The sequence below is a fragment of the Diospyros lotus genome, chromosome 6, assembly GCF_014633365.1.
Source record: "Diospyros lotus cultivar Yz01 chromosome 6, ASM1463336v1, whole genome shotgun sequence".
Lineage (NCBI taxonomy): Eukaryota > Viridiplantae > Streptophyta > Magnoliopsida > Ericales > Ebenaceae > Diospyros > Diospyros lotus.
In genome coordinates, this window is record NC_068343.1 from 3,497,723 (window position 1) to 3,519,231 (window position 21,509).

Consider the following 21,509-nt stretch of genomic DNA (forward strand, 5'->3'; position numbering starts at 1 on the left):
AATTTTGTAAAAGCATGATATACATATATATATATATATTTATATTTTCATCAATAAAAATATCTATACTTTTCTTTTTTTATTTTTAAAAATAAAAAATAGCATTACTTGATTTATTGTTTTTGTTTTAATTTTTTTTAAAGATTTCACTTGAGATTAGTAATTAAATTTTTATTTTCTTATTTTTTTTCAACTTGATCATTAATTAACTCAATTTTTCTCCACTGAAATTGATATTTGAGAGAGTTTTAGTGAATTTTAAAATTATTTATCTATCTATTTTAAAACTCAACTCCACATTGACTTGCAATTTCACCGTCAAGCACGTTTGAAGCACTATTGTTGATGTGATAAATTTAATTCTCGAAAGCAAGTTTATGCAATAATTAATGTGAATTTTCTAAAATTACTTTCTATAACCTTAAAAAATATTTTAAACAAATTAAAGTTGAATTTAAGGTATATTATTATGTCATATATATAATTATAGACAACTCTAATATATCAAAAAATAAAAAAATGTTACTTTTATATACCTTAGACTACATAATGGTGTAAGAATGTCTAAAATATCCCTGAGTCTCAGTGTGAGGCACAAGGTATTTTTGATATTTTTATATTATTATGTAATTTAAGGTATATATATAATGGTATATGAATAGAATCACTAAAAAAAAATACCCAAACACATGTAAGATTTGGCAAAATAATACAGACATGTAAGGCTCGACTTTTGGGCCTTATTTTTTAGAAGGCCCAAGGGGAGCCAAGTCCATGTGACAATAGAAAGCCACTAGGGTTTCCCAGCTTCCTTCCTCCCCCTCTCTTCTTGTTCTTTCCGTTGCAATCTCTCTCTCTCTCTCATTCATTCTCTTCTAAGAACGCTTCCGCAAGTCACTTCTGATCTTGAATCCAACGTATTTCCACCGTGAAAGAAGCCCCGATCTACAAGAAGGTAAGTTTTTTAGTTTTATTTGCCATATTATCAGCATAGATCCATGATATATATACCTATATACACGCGGTTGGGTTTGGTCGGAAGTTTAAGCTCAGATCTATGGAGATTCGGCCGTTGGATCTTCTTGGTTTCTGGGTATGTTGGTCGATGGGGATAAGGGTGTCGGGTGGTCGCCTCGGATCGTCGGAAAACACCGGCCAGGGTGGCCGGTGGCGACTGCCAGTGTGTTTTGTCAGTTCTCGCCGAAAGTTAAAAGTCAGATCTATGGAAATCAAGCTGTTAAATCTGTCCCATTTTTGTGTATAGTAACCCCCTTGGCTTGGCGTTTCTAGTGGTAGGCTCTGATCGTGGGAATCTCCGGCCGGCGGTGGTCGCCGGTGGCGGCGGGTGTGGCTGGTTTAGGCTGTATTTGGGGTTGGCCAAGTTGGTAGGGCTTGGCGGGTTCATGGGGCAGTCCAATGTGTTTGGGGCTGGGTCTGGCCCAGTTGTGGCAGCCCTTGGGTCGGTCCAAAACCCAATCCGTTGACCCTTTCCGTTATTTAGTTAGTTAGGGGTAGACATTTGGATCTTGTATTTATTTAATTCTCATGTGATTTAATGATTTTGTTAGGCGCCTGAAGGAATTCCAAATTTTATATAACACTGTGAGTGGGTAATTTGTATTATGGTAGTAATTGTTGCATTCATATCTCCAATCATCCTAGTATTCTATATATACTATTCACGATTCCATTCTTTATTTGCATTTGGGAAATTAGAATACATCTTGTCGGATCTGCGCATATTGACACTTATGGTTGATTTCATTTCCTTTAATTTGCATTTGGGAAGAATATGATTCATGGTATCGCAGACTATGAATGTTGATGCTTATATGTGATATATTCCATATGGCACTTGATAATACTAAATGATAGTATAAAATGTGTGTGAAATGGAGTAACAATTAGAGCCTTGTATTGCTAACTACAATAAGAGTTAACCATTGGTGCACCATGTATACGTTAGGGTGAGAGTATGGTCCACCCTTGTTAGAGTGAGATAGTCCGCCATCCATGTTTATATCTGGCGTAAGTACGGTCCGCCGAAATGGATCTTGTGGGTGAGAATACGGTCCGCCCTAAGAGATGGAATATGTGAATTTTGGTTCTAAATTGTTTTCTCCTAAATGTGCATGTTTATTCGTCATCTCCTATTATGTTATAATTACTATTGAGCATGATGATTTATCCTTGGTGCATTGGTTCTATATTTCCCCCATTATAATGCCCCTTACCCCTCACTCAGCCCGTGATAGGCTTACCTCTTAATATTTCAGATTTTGTACGTTGGCATTAATTTTGACGGTAAGAGTTGTGGAAAACAATTCCACTACATATACCCTAGTCATGCTCCGGCTAAAGCATGTAGACCTCACCTCATGGGATTTGGGCAGGGGAAAGTTTAAGTTTCTTTCTTGTGTAAATTAGTAAATTTTGAATATTGTAAGCATATGATGGATTCTGGCTTAGTGGGCACTTCAATTGCAGTATAAAGGCATTGGAAATTTGGTTTGTGATTTATTTGAGATATTTTAATGTCAGCAGATATATTGTAAGGCCTACTGCCCGCTCTTGGAGTATATGGCTTCTTAGGAGGTATCAGAGCCTAGGCTTTAGAACTTTGGGTCATAAAATGAATATGACATGACACCTGGTACATGAATAAGGGGTTGAACACTTTCACATGCATTGTATTGCATTCACGGTACTCCCGGAGCAAGTTTTTGGTAGAATAGGTATGAATATGAGCCGCGACATATTCATAACCTTGCCTTGCCAAGGACTCTAGGTCCCTTATGCATATCATGATTGTGTATGTGAAGTTCTATTTTATTTGGTAAGCTATGTTAGTATCACCAAACGCTAATGACAACTATGTTTATCACCATCTTCCTCTTAGATCTGGCCCTAACATGTTTGTTTTACCTTGATTTTTGTTATTATGAAGTATGTTCATTCTTAGATTCAGGTTGGCACACTCCTCCCCCCCCCCCCCCCCGCGCGGACCCCCGACCCCCCTCTCGTGTTAATATTAGGATATGCTCTGGCCCAAACCTGGAATGGAGTAAATGTTAATCAGTGTTGTTACATGGGTAGTGAGCTTAAGCACAAATAAAAGTGCAAAGCGCAGCCCTAGTGTTTTTTCTTGTCAAAGTGAAGTGCAAATGATAAAGCACGGGCTTATTTGTTAAGCACAGGGCATGCTTATTTATTTTTATTGTTTAAAAGTAAAAAAGAGTTGTTACTCTGTATCCTAATACACCAAAACACACCCAGTCTATTATATAAATATCTGGGAGTGCTGTAGAACAGAATGATTAAGTATTTAGTCATGATTTTTTGATTTGAGGTGTTGTCATGAATAGCTCAAGTTGAGGAGTCTAGATTTAATATTAGAAGCAGTGGAGGCAATGCAACAACTGGAACACCAGCTTCAACTTCTATTTCACAACCAGTCTTTGTTGAACTTAAGCTCAAGTTGAGTTGCTTTTCTTATAGATTTAATATTAATTACAATTGAATTGATCAACTTCTGGTTCACGACCAGTCTGTGTTATTGAGTTCATCTATCACTAGAGAAAGAGATAGGAACTTGGGTTAGAACTTTAATGTAATCCAATTGTAATTAATATCTGTCAAGTGTTTGTATCATATCTTATCCCATCCTATCGAACAAACATGCACTTTTTACTTCTTCTTCAATGATAATATTTACATAGAGGTGATATTTTTTAACAGTTTAAATTTCTTTTGAAGCAATGTTGGTATGTTTTGGTTTTCTTAGTAACTTTTCCATGTCTTATATCTAATATTTGAAATGCAAGACAGATTCAAGTCCAATGGCTGGTCAGAGGAATAAGCGTTCTCAGTCTGACTATACTGACAGTGGGAGGAATAAAAGGAGGAATTCTGGTGATGATAGAGACTTCACTATTGGGCCAGAAGATACTGTATATAGATACCTGTGTCCTGGGAAGAAGATTGGAAGTATTATAGGGAGGGGAGGGGAGATTGTTAAGCAACTAAGGGTAGATACTAAATCAAAAATTAGGATTGGTGAGACAGTGCCAGGTTGTGACGAGCGTGTTGTCACTATCTACAGCTCAAGTGAAGAGACAAATGATTTTGATGATAATGATGATCGTGTTTGTCCAGCCCAGGATGCTCTCTTCAGGGTGCATGATAGGGTTGTTGCTGATGACTTAGCTGCTGGTGAGGATATGGAAGAAACCCCACAAATTACTGCTCGGCTTCTTGTACCATCAGATCAAATTGGATGTGTTATTGGGAAAGGTGGACAGATTGTTCAGAATATTCGTACTGAAACGGGAGCCCAAATTCGCATTTTAAAAGATAACCATTTACCTTCTTGTGCATTGAGCTCTGATGAACTTGTGCAGGTGACAAAACAAATGCTGTTGAGTTTTTCTTCTGCTTGTGACTGTTATAGTGCAATTATTCTCATTTTATTTATTAAAAGAAGTGTCACATGAGCAGTTGCAAATAGTACTATGGTATCATTTCTTATGTACAGCATTTGACACTATTTTAAATTTCATGTGGATAAGAAGAATGATTTTAACAAATTTTCCATGGAGATGTATAAGAGTATTTTCCCTTCTTTAATTCTAAGTATTGGCAATATGATACAAGGGAGCATGTTAGCTCTCCTTTTATTTATTTATTTAGTTTACAACAGCAATTTCTCTTCTTTTACTCTTATTGTTCAGAATATAATATACGATGGAGTGGCTCTTATTTTATTTATTGACTTACACCTGTTTACTTTTTAAATAAGAAATTAGTATTAATGTAGTTATTATTACTGAGTTGATTTAGCACTGCTGCCATACTATATTTTTGTCATTTAATTTGAGTTTTGATGCATTGGTTATTTCAATAGGTATATATTTTTGGATTATCATAGTTGAAGGTTATTTTTATCATTTTTTATTTTTTTTTGTCAAGATATCTGGGGAGCCACAAGTTGTGAGGAAGGCTCTTTATCAACTCACATCTCGTCTTCATGATAATCCATCTCGGTCCCAACACTTGCTCGCCTCTTCTTTACCTGGTGCATATGCTTCTGGCGGTTCACTTATGGGTCCAACTGCTGGTGCCCCAATCATGGGTTTGGCTCCACTAGTAAGTCCTTACGGAGGATACAAAGGTGACAGTGGAGACTGGTCACGCTCATTTTACTCAGCTTCGAGGGATGAGACATCTTCAAAGGAATTTTCTCTTCGATTGATTTGTCCTACTTCAAATATTGGTGGTGTGATTGGCAAGGGTGGTGCCATAATCAATCAAATTAGGCAAGAGTCTGGAGCTTCCATCAAAGTTGATAGTTCAGCTACCGAGGGAGATGATTGTATAATATCTATTTCAGCGAAAGAGGTTAGAATTTAGGTGTTCTATCTGGACTGTTTACCCATGTTTAGGATCTTCCAGTGAATGATATCCATATATTTTCTATTTCAGTTCTTTGAAGACACATTCTCTCCGGCTATTGACGCAGCAATACGCTTGCAACCTAGGTGCAGTGAAAAAGTTGAAAGAGATTCAGGTCTCATCTCTTTCACAACACGTCTGCTAGTTCCAACCTCTAGGATTGGCTGCCTCATCGGGAAAGGTGGAGCTATAATTACTGAAATGAGGAGGGCCACCAAAGCTAATATTCGCATACTTTCGAAGGAAAATCTGCCCAAAATTGCAGCTGAGGACGATGAGATGGTGCAGGTAAAGGAGTCATTGAGAATGAGGTCACTTAATTTTGTGGAGATTGCATCATTTCTTGCATTCCTTGGCGTTGATAGTTTTCTTTCTTTCTTCTGGTCTGGTGGTGGTTTACAGTCCTTATAAGTTTAACTATTTTTCCATTTCCTTTATGTTAGATATCTGGAGATCTTGATGTGGCAAAGGACGCTCTCATTCAAGTAACTTCACGGTTGAGGGCTAATCTTTTTGATAGGGAGGGAGCTGTTTCTGCACTTGTGCCAGTTCTTCCTTACCTTCCGATGCCTACAGATGCTTCAGATGGTCCAAAATATGAAAGTAGAGATGGTAAAAGACTTGGGCGCGGTCATTCTTATTCTAGTGGATATGGTGGCTCAAGGGATTTGCCTGCAATTGATGGTTATGCTAGTTATGGTGGGTTGCAGGTAATGCTGTTAGCTTTTCTTTTTTGCTTCTGTGTATATACGTCTTTATGGATAATAAGACAATTTCTTCTTGTCTTGTGTGTCAAATTCATTGGCGATTTTCATGGTGTCTTTTATTTATTTTTTTTCCCTTTCTTTTTCCCTCTCCAGTGTCTTTTACATAACCTGTGGCATGCCTTCAGCACTCTCTGCTATTTGTCTTCATTTATGTGTCCTCCTCAAACTGCTTCATTTACTCTCCCTATAAATAGGTTTTATGTTCTTGTTATTTTGCAGAGTGGTGGTAGTGCTGTGGGTTATGGAGCTTATGGTGGCTATCCTTCTGGACGTAGTACTGGTAGTTCTGGGTAAATATTTCATTTTATCCATTTCTTTGTTTACTAGCTGATCCCCACCTAGTGGGATTAAGGCTTGGGGTTGTTACTATTTTTGTTGCATCCATTTGCCTGTTTACAATTTCAGGGCTACTGTTGTGAATTTGTTTTGGATCTGCTTTATTTCGAATTCAGTAAGATCAGTCATGAGACCTGGTCAAGTTCAAACAAATATTTAATTTACTAGACCTTATAAATCAAGAGCTAATCAGTGAGATAGCTTCACAAAGCACAAATTTGATCAGGCCTGAACCCTGATTGGTTGAGCATGTGAAAGAATCACACATGCAATTATCCCAATCTGTTGGGGGACTGTGAATATTGACTTTTCTGTGAGATCCACAGCAACCCCTCTTGCAACATGATTATGTTGGTTTGATAGCCAGTATAACGTGACCTTGCCTATGGTTGAAACTTTTGCAACTTATAAACTGAGCTATTTAAAAATCTTGTCTCTGGGGCACAGTCAACAGTTGTGGAGGCAATAAAAGATCATGTCCCCAGTTATGGTGAAACATGAAGAATGTGGTGCTCTGCATTGGAGGTATGCATGGTCGTTTGGTACTGAGCAATGTTTCTGTAGAAAATTAGGGAGTTTCAGATTCTGCTAACTCAATCAGCTATCATATGGGTGTAGCCATTTTGCTGATAGACTATTAAGACCAGATTAAGTGTGACTGTTCTGCTGACATTTTTGGCTGATAATTAAGGTTCAAGCTGATTGGGTCTGTTACTACCTTTTCTAAGGACATGTGGCACATAAAAATCGACGATGCACTTCTAAGAAAGGAGATACTGAAATGGTATTCTCCTTTCATACTGCAATATAGATGTAATAGTGAAATTTTTTTTATCAATTGCTTCTATCAGGGCTATATGGCATTAAGATAATGGTTCTTGTAATAAATTCGACATGCACATTTGATAGCCATTATTTGCTTCTCCACGAATTATTTGTGTGCAGGCAGAACTCCCATTTTACTTGGAAATAATGCTTCTTTTGTTTCTGCTTATAGTTTTCTTCGATTGTTCTTGGCATTCTAAAATTCCCTTTTCTCCAACTTCTGGTTTCTTTTCCAGGCTATCAGGTCAGAGCTCAGTTTCTCGCCGGAAAAATTATGGTTACTGAAGTTTGACAATGGTTACCTGCAGGTAAATTCTTTCTCTGTAAAATGTCTTGGGGGTTCATTTAGCTTGGAATTCTATCTATCTTGTGCTACTGAATATTTAATTTATGAATTTGGTGTCCTAACCTCTAGCCTGTCTCCCCTATATCACATTCTGATTCTTTGTTTTCCCTTTGTTTCCTTTCCCTTCCCATCGCAACAGCTGAGATCCTTGAAGCCTGAAGCCAGCCTATCGCCTCTTTGATGAAGCCTCCTGCCCTAAACCAGAAGACCAGATGAAACAGAGTTTGGAAAACTCATGGACAACCTTGATGCTTTGTTTAGGTGGACCAATATATGAAGATCTTACTCACTAGTTTAACTTGCCATGTCCCGACACCAAATTTTCCAAGCTTTATATCTTCTGCTCCCAAGAACCTATGCAGCCGTATGCCTTGCCCTATGATGTTGTCTCTTCTTCTAGCAGTTGTATTTTGAGCATTGGTTTTTACGGGTTTATAGTCCTCAGCTGTTTGGTTATATTTACATGGCTGTTTTACGTTATTGGATAGTGCCTTGATAAGTTTCTCTACCAAACCAATCAGTTGGGAAACTTGTGTTGCTGGATTTGCTGGATATTTTTCATTTTTATGCTATGTGTGCAATGACTTGTTTCTGTTCTAGAGTCCACTTTGTTATTGATTCTGAAATCTAATGCTTGTGCCCCTGCGGTGTGTATTTTCAGCTTTGATTGTCATTCTCCTGGAGATATCTATTTCACAAAAAATTTCGATGCCTTATGATTTTTTTTTACCCACTTACCTGATCAGTGGAAATCAAACTCCTAGGTGCCATTGTTTTAACATTTTTTATTAAAATCATAACATCCACATCTATATATTAGAACAGATGATAATTAGTTTTGAGATGAGAAACTCTGATCCATGAGAGTCCAATTTGCTCAAGCTTTTGAGAGGGGGGGGGGGGGGGGGTGTTAGCATTCCGTGAATGTTAGTTTAAGCCCTCGAGGTACCACCTGCATGGAATTCAACAGAGCAAAAGAGTGAATCACTTGAAATATCCTCTCAAAGGCCCATATTGATGTCTATTTACTCTAGTTTACTATTGGGAACATGGAAGCTCATCTTGAGATTTGTTGGAGGTGTTGGAACCTGAGACTGATCTGGATGACCGGTGGCAGGTTTATTCTATATTTTATGTATTTATGTGATAAAAATTCATGTCAAGTCAATTTAAATTCTTCTTTGCCGTTACTGGCAGGTTGATTCGATGTTTCCCTTGGCGCATAAACCATGTAAGTAGTTTCAGACTAATCAAATCTCGAGCAGGTAAGTGCACAATGGAGAGCAAATGAGCTTTTCGCTTAATTTGTTTGCTACTGTACGTTACAGATATCTTCTGCTTTCTCCACTATTTTCACATGTGGTTCAACTTTGGCATTCCATGTGTGCAATCTTATATTATTCCTTCAACAGTAGGATTAAAGTAACTTTATCTGCATCAAAGGTGTCCCGGGGATTTCCTCTCTCATTTTTGCCCGCAAATGATATTCTTCTAGCTTTTATGATAGCTATTCCTTTTCTCCCGGAAAGAAAATAGAACTCAATTCTCCTCATAACATGTTAATGTTAGAATTTGCTGCTCTCCGCATAACATGGACTTGGTAACGAGTACAGTAGGGTAGTGGTTTGAACTGTCCATGTATCAGATTGTTGCTAGCTGTTCCAGAGCCTTATATGGAATACCTAGACAATGTCTTTTGCTAAACTGGCATCATGATACTTGCATCTGTATTTCCCCGCTTCGCAAAGCTGAGCCTTGAGCTCCTGCCAACTTGTAGAGAGGGATTCAGAGGACGATGGTAGAGTTAAAAGGCAGCAGGCATTGGTTTGATAATTTTTGGCGGCAGATGGTATTAGGGAGTGTTAAACATTGCACTATTTTCAGTGCACTATTAGTTTAATATTTGCACTATTATTCTGAATGTGTTGAAAGAATTTGACTGGCTGGCAGAAGAATAATTGGTGGCACTGCATTTGTGAACCAAAGAGTGGGTAGCAGAATTTTTTTTATGCTTGTTTCTGTTGATACTATCTACTAGTGTTTACATATATGAGCGTATATTTACAGCAAATTGGACCCAGAAATACAGGAAAGAAAGTTGGCTTAAAACCTGTATCAGCTTGTGAAAATGAAAACTAGTGATTGGATTAAAGATATGTAACTAGTTATATATATTCGTGTTATGATACGTGCTTGACGTATCGTATCCTCGCGACTGTATCTGCTGCTTCACCGATGGGTCCTCCCTTTCCTTTTTAATCTAGCAAGGCAAATGGTAATGGGTCAACATCATTTATATATATCTTGAACTATACAAGGCACATAAATGACATAAATATCCTTTATTTTACTGTGTCTCAGTCTTGATGAGAGCATTTTAGATATTAATACATCATTATTGTGTAGTCTAAAGTGTATATAATGATATATTAATAATATTTTTCAATTGTAATTAATTAATCGTACAGTTATCACTGGGTTCGTGAAGCAGGCCGTTCAGATCTAGGGATTTGGGAAATATAAAAATTATTATTTTTTCCTCGTTATCAAGACTTATTTCACTTGTTTATTTTTATAAATTAAATATGCTTATAGGTATATATATTTATTTTAATTTTAAACAAATAATTAATGACTTGTGGGAGCACTCAAAATGCCTAAGCACTCAAGCCCAAGATTGAGATGGCGCTATGGAATAATGGATGATGCTGTCAGTTAAAGAACTCAATGCAGCGATATTCGATCCTCAATTCACTTGAGGGCCAGATGTATTATGAATCAGGTAAAATGCACCGCGGGCAAGGCTCTGAAAGGTGGTGCCGTTAATATGGCAAGGAAAAGCAGTAAAATCAGGTAGGTTTAGAATAAATGGGCGAGAGAAGGTACGCCACAAGTTGAGATGTGCACTTTTCCTTGCCAGAAGGGTAAGAATAGGAGCGGTAGAGCTGCAGCAGGCCAGCAGTGTGGGGGAGCCAATGAACAAAGCAGCAGATCTCTGAATCCATCCGTACGGTTAATCAGTTTGTATTGGTATTTGCTCCCAGCGGAAGGAGTCCCGTCCCGTCCCGTCCCATCAGATTTCATGAGTTGAGTTTGTACAATGCATGGCCGATCCACAGTTGGAATCATTAATGCTTACTCTGGATTGGCATTCACTTGATGCCCAATATCTTTCTTTATAAAATCCGCTGGCCGGCTGGGCACTGTCTTGCTTCAAAGTGCAGGAGTGAACCCTATCTATATTCGTCTAAGTTTCCTGTCAAGGGGGCTTCACAGTCCAATCGACTTCTTCCCTCCCCACTCCCCTTTCTTCTCTCTCCACCTGCTTTGGGGAAATCATCAATCATCAGTCATCAATCATCAATCCTTGTTGTGTGAGCAGAAGGGGCAAGTGTTTCTTTCTTTCTTTCTTTCTTTCTTTGGGTGCAAAAGGTGAAGTCACTCACCTTAAGGTTCTTTCTTTCTTTTCTTTAGGGAGTGGTTGCTTGCTCTTTCTGATCAAAAAGAGCAAATGGTTAAATGCCATTTTGAAAGCAGAAATGATTAGGGTTTTCATGGTTTTATTCATCCAATTGTCTTGCATGTGGGAAAATGAGGCTACGTGGTGCAGCCAAGGATGACTTGCCGGCATATATTTGCTATATCTTATATTATAATCATGAATCCATCACCACGATTGTTCAATTAGGAAGGAAATAAAATAAAATAAAAACAAAACAAAGTATCGGCAAGTCGTCTTTGGCTACGTTGCTGCCCTGTTTTCTCATGCTAGACTTGGGATGACAATGACAATGATCGATCACACACACTCCAAGCCCCCAAAGAGCAAATGAAAGAAAAATGTTCAAATCGTGAGGTCAAGAGGTTTGTTTTCATCGTTTAGTTCATTCTTAAATTTTATATAGCTTTTGCTTCTTATTTCATTTCGTGAGCTAACTTAAGCTCTTCACCACCACTCTTCTCTCTCCACCTCTCTTTATTTTTTTGCAGGCGAAGGTTCCGTTATACTTGGGCTTCTTCCTCCTCCTCCTCTACCCTTTTAAGTCTTTTTCTATGTTTTATTATATCCAGAAATTAAGTTAATGATGATTTAGCCATTCAATATTAAAGTCTGGCTATTATGTGTATTGTCTAATCAGTAACCTTTATTTAGATCAAACCCTCTGATTATTTGTTAGCTTTAGTTGACAAATTACCCAATAATGGAACCCCAAGAGTCATCCGGTGGTGGGTAACTGTGCCTAATCCTTCTTACCATGTATATCTCTTTAGTCAACCAACCTCTTCTACTTTCTAGAAAATGACTTAATATAAAAAGAAACAAAATACTTGATAATGTATATATCTCAAATCTTACAAACTCAATACTTTATTTCACCTCCTTGGAGTGTGAGGTTACCCAATCAACCTCCCAACGAACTGCCATGAGACATTTAGTTCATGTAATGAAATTGTATCATTCAGCCCAAAATATAATATATAGATCTCTCTCTCTCTCTCTCTCTCTGTCTATATATATATATATATCTTTTCTTTTTTTCTAAGTAAGCTGTCTCATATTTCGTACCATTGTTTTCGTACAGTGGTCTTGTGGGCACGTCTAGAGATTGCAGTTGCAGCAAAATAAATGCATTAATGCAATTTGTTTGCAATTTTGTAATTTTTATTTGTCAACATATAAATATAATTAAAATTATGTTTTAACATTTAACATTGTATCACAGAATATTTTAAATTCTGTATTAGCCAAAATTATAAATTTTGAAAAATAAATAAATAAATAGACATAGCAATCACCCCAAAGGCCAATACATAGAGTCCAAAGAGGAAAACCCTAAAACTAATATGGGCCGACCCACAGGACCCACCGTAACCGACTTGATGGGTAGGGTAGGGGTTAGACCGTGCAAACGCGGTTCAATACTCGATGGTTCTTCTTGAGATCGTATATGTTGAATGGAATCCTATTTTTGTTTGGCATCGCCAATATCGTATGGAATATGAATATATATATATATATATGTAATTAGAAAAATATGAAAAGACAGGATATTTAAGCTTTGAATTGGATTAGATCGACATCAAAACTCAGAAGCTGAAACAAACAAACAAACCAAACATCGAAGCAATAACGAACTAATCTTTTGATTGCAGAAAAGTGAACTGAAAAGGGCAAGGAAATTGAGTTAAGTTCACGGCAAAAAGCAGGGAGGAAGGGAGGGACATGGACCCCAAACAGACCCTTAAGGCCGCTAGAGAGAGATGAGACCTTCCCGGACGAGAAGACCGAAGACGAGCACCAGAAGTCCTACTCCGACGCATTGAGTGGGAGAGATCATAGTCTGCGAATAAGCGGACAAAGTGATGGCGGCGCCGACCAGCCCTATCACCAGAGCGCTCACATTCTGATTCATTTTCCGATTCTCCGGTTGCCGAAAACCGAAGGGGCCTTCGCGCGCGCTCTCTCTCTTTCTCTTCTACTTCCCAACGAAGAAGTCGTCTGTGATGTGATGGACAGTTTTGGGGAGGACCAACTAATATTGAGATTGAACAATAAGGAGGCGAAAGTCAACTCCTTTGGATGTCATGTGGAGGAGGAAGATGAAGCGTATCTCGGCCGCCTCGTCTGCTGGCCGAATTCCAATTCAGTTCTGGGCTTTTCTTCTGTGGGCTTTCGGTTGGGCTACTCATGCGAATCCACTTTTTTTAATCCTTAAACTTGGTAATTTGTGGATTTAGGCAATTACTACCTGAAATATATTAAAAAAAAGGTTCATAATTGGCCTCAGTGCCCAGCTCCGCTAACGAAGGAGGAACTTTATAAGATAATGCTCTTGTGACTCAAGTTCTGTGTTCAAGCTTTATTCAAGAGATCGATATTCTCAATTTATTTTTTTAGTATAATTTTAGAGATAGAGTAGCTGAGGACGTCAAAAAATATAATTCAAAAAAAAAAGAAAAAAAGGTTCATACACATAGTGATTAATAATAAATTAATATGTTTTTAATCAAATACAACTAACTATTTGTTGATTTTATTTTGGTTTATAAATCCATAAAACCATGGTTAAATCTTGAACTACAATTGAGGCTGAGGAAACAAATGATTTGGCAGTTTGCTTTAATAATTAAGGATTTACATTTTGTGACTTAGCATTAAAATACTTGCAATTCATATATTTTATACTTTTTGTATTTTAATTACAAAAGATTCTCATAATTTATTTATATTTATTTATTTATTTTACTGGAGATGGGCCTTGAGTTTTGGAATGACTGCAGTTGCGGGTTCCGCCATAGCTGACAAGCGATCAGTGGCCGAAGGAGCTCCAACATGCAAACCCTAGATGAGAGCAAGAAGCACCGCAACCACCGTGTCTCTCTGCAATCGGATGGTCCCCCCGCTCTCCGGTCTCCTCCCAAAGAAGAAGCTCCACAGCAAACAGGTTGGCTCTCTCTTCCCCGGTGAACGCCAATTCTATGCCATTTATCTCTTAGAACCTCCATCGTCTCCGGCTTCATCTTTGTCTTCAACAAGCGCTTCCGTAGATTTATCTTCAATCAATCCTTGTGGTATTGCAAAATCTGTTTCTCTTAGATGTTCACATCTTTGGTCTAAGGACGGTGGCGATGGCCCTTCTAATCTTTCCCTAAAAGACCTTCTTCTGAAGCTTTCCACTATATCTCCGGAAACCACTCGTAAATTCCGGCGAGTTTCGGATTTGAAACCGGAAAATGTCCTTGAAATATTACTCGGTTTTCAGTTTGAGTGTAAGCAATTTGAAACTGAAGTTCAAAAGGTCCAATCTTTGTGGGGGATTTTCAAGTGGGCTAGTGACCAAGGTAGGGATTTTGAGCACCTTCCTCGCTCGTTCGAGGTTATGGGAGCGATGCTCGTCCGAGTTCGCTTATTTAGGGAGGTTGAATTCTTGCTTTCAACAATGGATAGTAAAGGAATTCCGCTGGATAGTGATGAAGTTTTCAGTAATTTAATTCAAGGATATGTAGCGGCTGGTGAAGCACAGAAAGCAATTTCCATTTACGATCGAGCAAGGAGCATAGGTTTAGTCCCGTCAATGTCTTCCTATCGTGTTTTTCTTGATTTTCTGGTCAGAAACGATGAAACCCAGTTGGCTTTTCGAGTTTACGTGGACATGGTGGAAACAGGGATGGAACTGGGTGTAGCAGAAAGAGCTATTTTTGAGAATTTGATTCAATTACTATGTGGGAATGGAAAAGTTCAGGAAGCCAGAAATGTTGTTAGGAATGCTATGGCTTTGGGAATTAAACCTAGTAACACAGTGCTTGATGCAATTGCTGGTGGATACAGCGAGAAGAAGGATTATGATGATCTGGTTAAGTTCTTTGTGGAAACAGAGTGTGTTCCTGATGTTGTAGTTGGCAACAAGATAATCTTTTCTTTATGTAGTAGTTTTGGCACGGACAGAGCTAGATTGTTTCTGGAAGAATTGGAGAATCTAGGTTTTGGGCCTGATGAAATAACCTTTGGAATTTTAATAGGTTGGAGCTCCCGTGAAGGTAAATTGAAGAATGCCTTTTTCTATCTGTCAGAAATGTTATCAAGATGCCTTAAGCCAGGCGTGTGGTCCTATAATGCTCTCATTAGTTCTGTCTTCAGGGAGGGTATGTGGAAACATGCTCGGGACATTTTTCTTGAGATGAATGATAGAGGAGTAACACCCAATTGGGAAACTTTCAGAGTTCTTTTAGCAGGATTTACTGGAGCTAGACAGCTTGATGAAGTGAAATCGCTGGTTTGCAAGATGGTTGAACTTGGTTTGGTTCAACTTTCTTCTGTTGAGGATCCCCTGTTGAAAGCCTTTGTGTTGTTGGGGCTTGACCCATTGTCTGTAAAGGTGAGGAGGGACAATGGTTCAAGGCTGTACAAAGCTGAGTTTTTTGATGATCTTGGAAATGGACTATATTTAGAAACGGATTTACCTACATATGAGAGGACCATGGGTAAGGTTCTTGAAGACTCCTTGATTCCTGACTTTAATTCCTTTATATTGAAGGATTACAATCAAAGCAGTCGCAATTTGATGGTGATGGTTGAAGAAATGGGTAGATGGGGGCAAGAGTTGTCATTGACTGCCTTTTCAGTATTAGTGAAAGGGCTTTGTGCATCCAGTCACAGTATGAGAACTGTTGTTAGCCTAGTAGAGAAAATGCCAAAACTGACTAATCAGCTCGATCAAGAAACTCTGAATATGCTTGTCCAAGCTCTCAGCAGAAAAGGCTTTTCTGAAAATGCTAGAATAATTTTTAGGGGCATGCTACAAAGGGGATCCTATATCAATTCTGAGACATATACTGCTTTAATAACTGGTTTTTGCAGGAAAAGAAACTTTGAAGGCCTCCTTAGCTGCTGGAAACTTGCACATCTAGACAAATGGTTACCTGAGCTGAAGGATTGTAACATTATTATGGGTTGTCTCTGCCAACAAGGATTGCTTGAGGAAGCATTGGACATCTTTGAGAACATGTTGGCAGGCTACCCTTGCTCAAGATTGAATATTTGTCATGATTTTCTTGAGGAGTTGTCCAGTACAGGGTTCACAAATACTGCACTTGTTTTGGTGGAGGAGCTTCAAAAGAAGGGTTTTGTCTTGGACTACATTGCTTATAGCCATCTTATAAAAGGTTTCTTTATGGAGAAAATGAGTTCAAAAGCCTTCACTATGCTTGATATTTTGCTAGAAAACAAGAAGATGCCCTGCTTGGATGTTACTGTTCTCTCAATTTATCATCTGTGTCGGGCTAGTAAATTTGAGAAAGCTGTTGCTCTGAAAGAGATTTCCTTGAGAGAAGGATCTTCCACTTCACCTTCAGTACACTGTGCTTTGATGAGAGGGTTTTGCAAATCAGGGATGGTTTGGGAGGCAGTGAATATCTTCCAAAATATGTCAGTAATAGGGTTACCTCCAGATAGTGAAACTTGCAACATGCTGGTCCAAGAGTATTGCCAAATTAATAACTTCAAGAAAGTATGGGAGCTACTGGGTATTATTATAAGGAAAAAGTTTAGCATATCAATCTCAAGTTACCGCAATCTAGTTTGCCTTTTGTGCACAAGGAGTATGGTCCCCTCTGCACTGAATGTGAAAGAACTCTTGCTTAAAGAAATCAACCCTCCCTATATTGTGATTTACAACATTCTGATTTTCTATCTATTGAGAACCAAAAACAGTTCATTTATGGACGAGCTTCTAGATGAATTTCAGGGGAAGGGCTTGCAGCTTGATGGAGTCACTTATAATTTTCTTGTGCATGGATATTCTCAGTGCAAAGAGTTATCGCATTCTGTGCATTATCTTACAACTATGATGCGTGTAGAGCATAGACCAAGTAACCGCAGCTTGAGAACCATAATAAGCTGCCTCTGTGCTGGCGAGAAGCTTGGAAAAGCCTTGGAATTGAGTCGAGAAATGGAATCAAGGGGTTGGACTCATGATTCAGTTGTTCAAAATGCTATTGCTGAAGGCCTTCTTGCTCGGGGAAAAATTCAGGAAGCAGTGAGCTTTCTGGAGCGGATGGAAGAAAAAGTTCTAGTTCCAGACAACATCAATTACGACAATCTAATAAAGCAGTTTTGTCGGCTTGGAAGAGAAGACAAGGCCGTTGATCTTTTGAACATAATGCTGAAGAAAGGTTCCATTCTAAGTTCTTCCAGTTATGATTACCTGATCCAACATTCCTGTTCACGGCATAGGTTGGAGCAAGCTCTAGATTTGTTGACTGAAATGATGGACAGAAACCTGAAGCCAAGCATTATGACATGGAATGCGGTTCTCCAGAAGGTCTGCCAGAATGGACGAGTTAGCGACGCAGAAGGGCTATTGAAAGTTATGGTTCAGGTGGGTGAAACGCCAACCAGGGAGATGTATTACTCTGTTATTCATCGGTACTATAATGAGGGCAATCTTCAGAAGGCATCGGGTCTCTTGCAGATAATGCAGCAACATGGCTACGAACCAGACTTTCAGACTCACTGGTCTCTCATAAGCAACTTGAAAAATTCAAGCTCTAACAAGAACAGCGGCAACAACAGCCGTCCTTTTCTGTCAACACTTCTTTCTGAAAGTGGATTTGCTCAGAAGAATTACCGCAAGGTCAAACCACATTAACAAAGCATGATCAAGTTTTTGTTGTGAGCTCACTATCTTCTTTTTTCTTTTTATTATAGCTTAAAATCTTGCCCCCTTATATTTGCTTGGCTGGCAACTTCTTCGTTCGATTATGATTTAGGGCTTCTGCCAGTTTTCTTGATGTAATATAATTAGTTTGACAGTCATATTCTGTGTATATTAAATTCAAATGTAAATTTCTTAGTTGTGTAGATAACCAATATCCCTTTTCCTTCTCTGAACCATTATTTTCTGACAAACCTATTTCCCGGGTTAGAGTTATGATTTTTAGAACCAGTAACCTGAGAAGTCTGTACCGAAATCTGCACAATTGGCTTACCATATGTTGCCACGAACTGTGTCTGAGTTTGAATAACTTGAGTTTCCTGTCAAATTAAATATCAATTGGCTTGCATATATCCATGGCCAATGCCAACTGCCTTATTAATTTATATATAGCTTCCTTATATAGTGTGCGTGCTAGTATTATTAAGAGATGTCATCACAACATACCAAATGGGGGGAAATGCTGTTATTCAGAGTTTTTTGCCCATTTGGGCATGGTTTGGTGGAGTTGGAACATGCAGGTCCATGGAGTCATGCTTTTGGAAATAGTGATTCCAAGAGATGGAGCAAGTAAGGGCAGGTACTATACTCCATTAAACAAACTTTAAACCTAAGCTGCTTTAGTAAGTACATCATGTACTTGCCCACATGACTATGCAAGGTGGCATCAATCCATTCCCTCATGAACTATCAAACCTAACATGCAAGACCATTTACTTTTTAACAAAATTATATATATCAACACAATTTTTACATCAAATATATATTTGTATTCTGATAACGCCCCTATAAATGGACATATTCCGTACCATTCCTGCAGCGTAGTCCAAAGCATCTCTGCTTATAACCCTAGATTTCCAATATATTTAGCTAGAAAGCTCGCTCTTTCACTGATTAAGAAGATGATGAAGGCGGGTCCTCTTGAGCTTGGCGAGGCCACCGCTCCAAAAACTGGGGTGAACAGAGGTGTCTCCATTTTAGACCTCATTTTGAGACTCGTCGCCATTGTTTGCACTTTGGCCAGTGCAATCCTCATGGGAACAACCAACGAATCTCTTCCCTTCTTCACACAGTTCATCCGGTTTAGGGCTAGGTACAATGACCTTCCCACATTAACGTAAGTAGTTTTCAATTGCTTAATTACCATTTTTATTATATATATATATATATATATCCATCTTAATTAATTTCATCAACCCAAGCTTAAACCTTGTTTATATATAGATAATATATATTATACGTGATCATGCATGCTACAGGTTTTTCGTGATTGCAAATTCCACTGTTTGTGGCTACCTTGTTCTTTCGCTGGGCCTATCCATCTTCCACATCATGAGGAATGCGGCCCAAGGCACCAGGATTCTCTTAATTTTCTTGGACACGGTAAGCTATTAATTAATTCAATAATTTATGAATACCGCTGTTGCAGATAGTTGAAGTTGCATGCATGAGAAATGAGAGTAAAATTAACAGCCATCGTACGCTTGTTAGTTTAGTAACAAAATGGTTATTTTTTTCATAGTACTGTTTCTATATAAGATAACGAGTTCAACATGTGTTAATATGTGAATATATATATATATAACTATAATATTAGGCAATGCTGGGGCTATTGACGGGCGGAGCGTCGGCAGCTGCGGCCATAGTGTATCTAGCTCACGAAGGGAGCAGCAAGGTGAACTGGCTGGGTTTCTGCCGACAATTCAACTCCTTCTGCGAGCGCATCTCCGGCTCTTTGATTGGCTCCTTCGCCGGAATTCTGCTGCTTATCCTGCTCATCTTGTTGTCCGCTGTTGCACTTTCTCGGCGTTAAACATTCATCATCTAGCCACCATGGGCCATGATAATGAGTGCATGCACATGCGCTTGGGTTAATTAATTTCTCTTCAAGTTCAAGTCTTTGCGTGAGTGTGATTGTGTGAGTGGAGCCATATATATACCTTGTGAAGGTTGTGCCTTTTGTTTTCTTTTTCTTTTTGGGTCTTCTTGATGGGAATTGTTGTTTTTCGTTTAATTTGAACGACAAATCATTTAATAAAATGACTGTGTTTTTCATTTTTTTTTCATAAAAAAATAAAAAATATTCTTCACAATTAAACATATCATAAACCGAAATCGAAATCGAAACGAAACCGAAGCTTCATTGATTTGTTAAACCGAGCATTTTCGGTCACCAGCAGGATTGGCAGACATGGGAGTGGGCGGAGGATTGCAGCAGGAACAAAGCCCAATCAGGCTCAATCTCGTCCCAGGCCCATTACATGAAATGAAATGAAAGAAACGGGTTGGGTTAGCCTTTGGTTGGTCGATCTCATTTAAGAATTATTAAATAAAAATATGTGACATATGAGAAATGCACTAATTTTTAATCCCCGAAACCCAATCAAAAAATCATGAGCCAAATGAGGTGAAATCCCGTTCAATCCTCCGACCCATTAAAAAGCATCCCTCTTTTGAGAAATGCCACGTGTAATATTTCAAGGAGGATGCAAGCCTAATTTAATTTACCTTTTTACGTACAATTTGTGATGTGATGTGATGCTTGCAATAAGCTTGGCTTGAAATCAACATTTATGCGGAAAATATAACTTCGACTCCCCAAGAGACCAAGCTCTTCGGTGGGGGCATATTTTTATATATATATATGCTCTGCATTTATGCCTCCTCCAATCAACTCATAATTAATACTCTTGTTAATTATTATTATTAGGTAACTAATTAGGCTTCACTTTAGTAGAAAACTCACACATGAGATTACTTTTTGAACATGTTAAGGGTCTGCTTTGTATGAGCAAGCTTAATTTATGCTTGGCTTCTTTTGAGGAAAGCTTGTTGGAAAAATTTAAGAGTTTAGTTTCAAAGTTATAAACAACTTTTATTTTATGGGCTTTTAACAATACTCTAAATGAAATTTTTGATTTTTTAACAACTTCTTAGTAAGTAATTCTTAAAATTGTTGTACCAAACACTCTATAAATTTTCATGAGTTAACTTTTCACAAACATCTATGAACTTAACATTAAAACTCTACTTTAACCCACACTCAACAAATTTAGAGTTTAAATTATTCTGTTTGGGCTGGACTAGAATTCAAAAAAATGTTGGGCTAAAAATTAGATTAATTGGAGTTGGGATCGGACTAGTTCGGTTCATACTTTATTTTTTTTTTTCTCAAATATGATTTTTTTTTTAAAAAAAATCAGTAGATATTATGCATTATTTTATGCTTTAATTATTATTAATATTCAATAATATTTATTATTATAAATTATAATTAAAGTATATCATTATCAATATTTAATAACCATAATTGATTTTTAATCTTGAGCTGAGATCGAATTGAAAACTAATTACAATTAATATTAAGGCTCCGTTTGTTTGGAAAAATGTATTTTCCTGGATTATAATTTTTGTTATTTTGATTGTAATCTAAAAATGTTATTGAAAAACTATTTCTAACATTTCACTGACGCTTATAATAAATTACGATATTGTTTTCAGCGTTTTTTTTGGTTGTTTTGCCGTGTAAAGAACAGAGAGAGAGAGAGAAAGTTGGAAATAAAGTCAGAC

At 37.9% G+C, this 21,509-nt stretch overlaps 4 protein-coding genes across 7 annotated transcripts; 3 read left to right on the forward strand and 1 right to left on the reverse strand.

Annotated features, from left to right (window-relative positions):
* Nucleotides 1–787: 787 nt before the first annotated feature.
* LOC127805037 (KH domain-containing protein At4g18375) lies at nucleotides 788–9,738 on the forward strand. Of its 4 annotated transcripts, XR_008023796.1 has the most exons (9): nucleotides 788–955; nucleotides 3,829–4,400; nucleotides 4,969–5,397; nucleotides 5,482–5,739; nucleotides 5,895–6,161; nucleotides 6,438–6,508; nucleotides 7,616–7,687; nucleotides 8,923–8,990; nucleotides 9,503–9,738. XR_008023796.1 is itself a non-coding variant. In XM_052342206.1 (8 exons), the coding sequence occupies exons 2-7, from the start codon at nucleotides 3,840–3,842 to the stop codon at nucleotides 7,662–7,664; spliced, it is 1,635 nt and encodes a 544-aa protein (XP_052198166.1). In that variant the 5' UTR covers nucleotides 788–955; nucleotides 3,829–3,839; the 3' UTR covers nucleotides 7,665–7,687; nucleotides 8,923–9,738. The 4 variants fall into 4 exon arrangements, 3 of the variants coding, with proteins under 3 accessions (XP_052198166.1, XP_052198164.1, XP_052198165.1); XM_052342206.1 differs by having other exon boundaries at nucleotides 8,923–9,738; XM_052342204.1 differs by lacking the exons at nucleotides 8,923–8,990; nucleotides 9,503–9,738 and adding an exon at nucleotides 7,865–8,385.
* Nucleotides 9,739–12,845: 3,107 nt separating this feature from the next.
* On the reverse strand, nucleotides 12,846–13,361 carry LOC127805039 (uncharacterized). Its single transcript, XM_052342208.1, has one exon. It carries the CDS (start codon nucleotides 13,137–13,139, stop codon nucleotides 12,978–12,980), a length of 162 nt encoding a protein of 53 aa, XP_052198168.1. The 5' UTR covers nucleotides 13,140–13,361; the 3' UTR covers nucleotides 12,846–12,977.
* Nucleotides 13,362–13,976: 615 nt separating this feature from the next.
* Nucleotides 13,977–18,077, forward strand: LOC127805036 (pentatricopeptide repeat-containing protein At5g15280, mitochondrial). Its single transcript, XM_052342203.1, has one exon. The coding sequence runs from the start codon at nucleotides 14,073–14,075 to the stop codon at nucleotides 17,871–17,873; it is 3,801 nt and encodes a 1,266-aa protein (XP_052198163.1). The 5' UTR covers nucleotides 13,977–14,072; the 3' UTR covers nucleotides 17,874–18,077.
* Nucleotides 18,078–18,227: 150 nt separating this feature from the next.
* On the forward strand, nucleotides 18,228–19,949 carry LOC127805038 (casparian strip membrane protein 1). Its single transcript, XM_052342207.1, has 3 exons — nucleotides 18,228–19,056; nucleotides 19,199–19,322; nucleotides 19,537–19,949. The coding sequence occupies exons 1-3, from the start codon at nucleotides 18,641–18,643 to the stop codon at nucleotides 19,750–19,752; spliced, it is 756 nt and encodes a 251-aa protein (XP_052198167.1). The 5' UTR covers nucleotides 18,228–18,640; the 3' UTR covers nucleotides 19,753–19,949.
* Nucleotides 19,950–21,509: the final 1,560 nt, after the last annotated feature.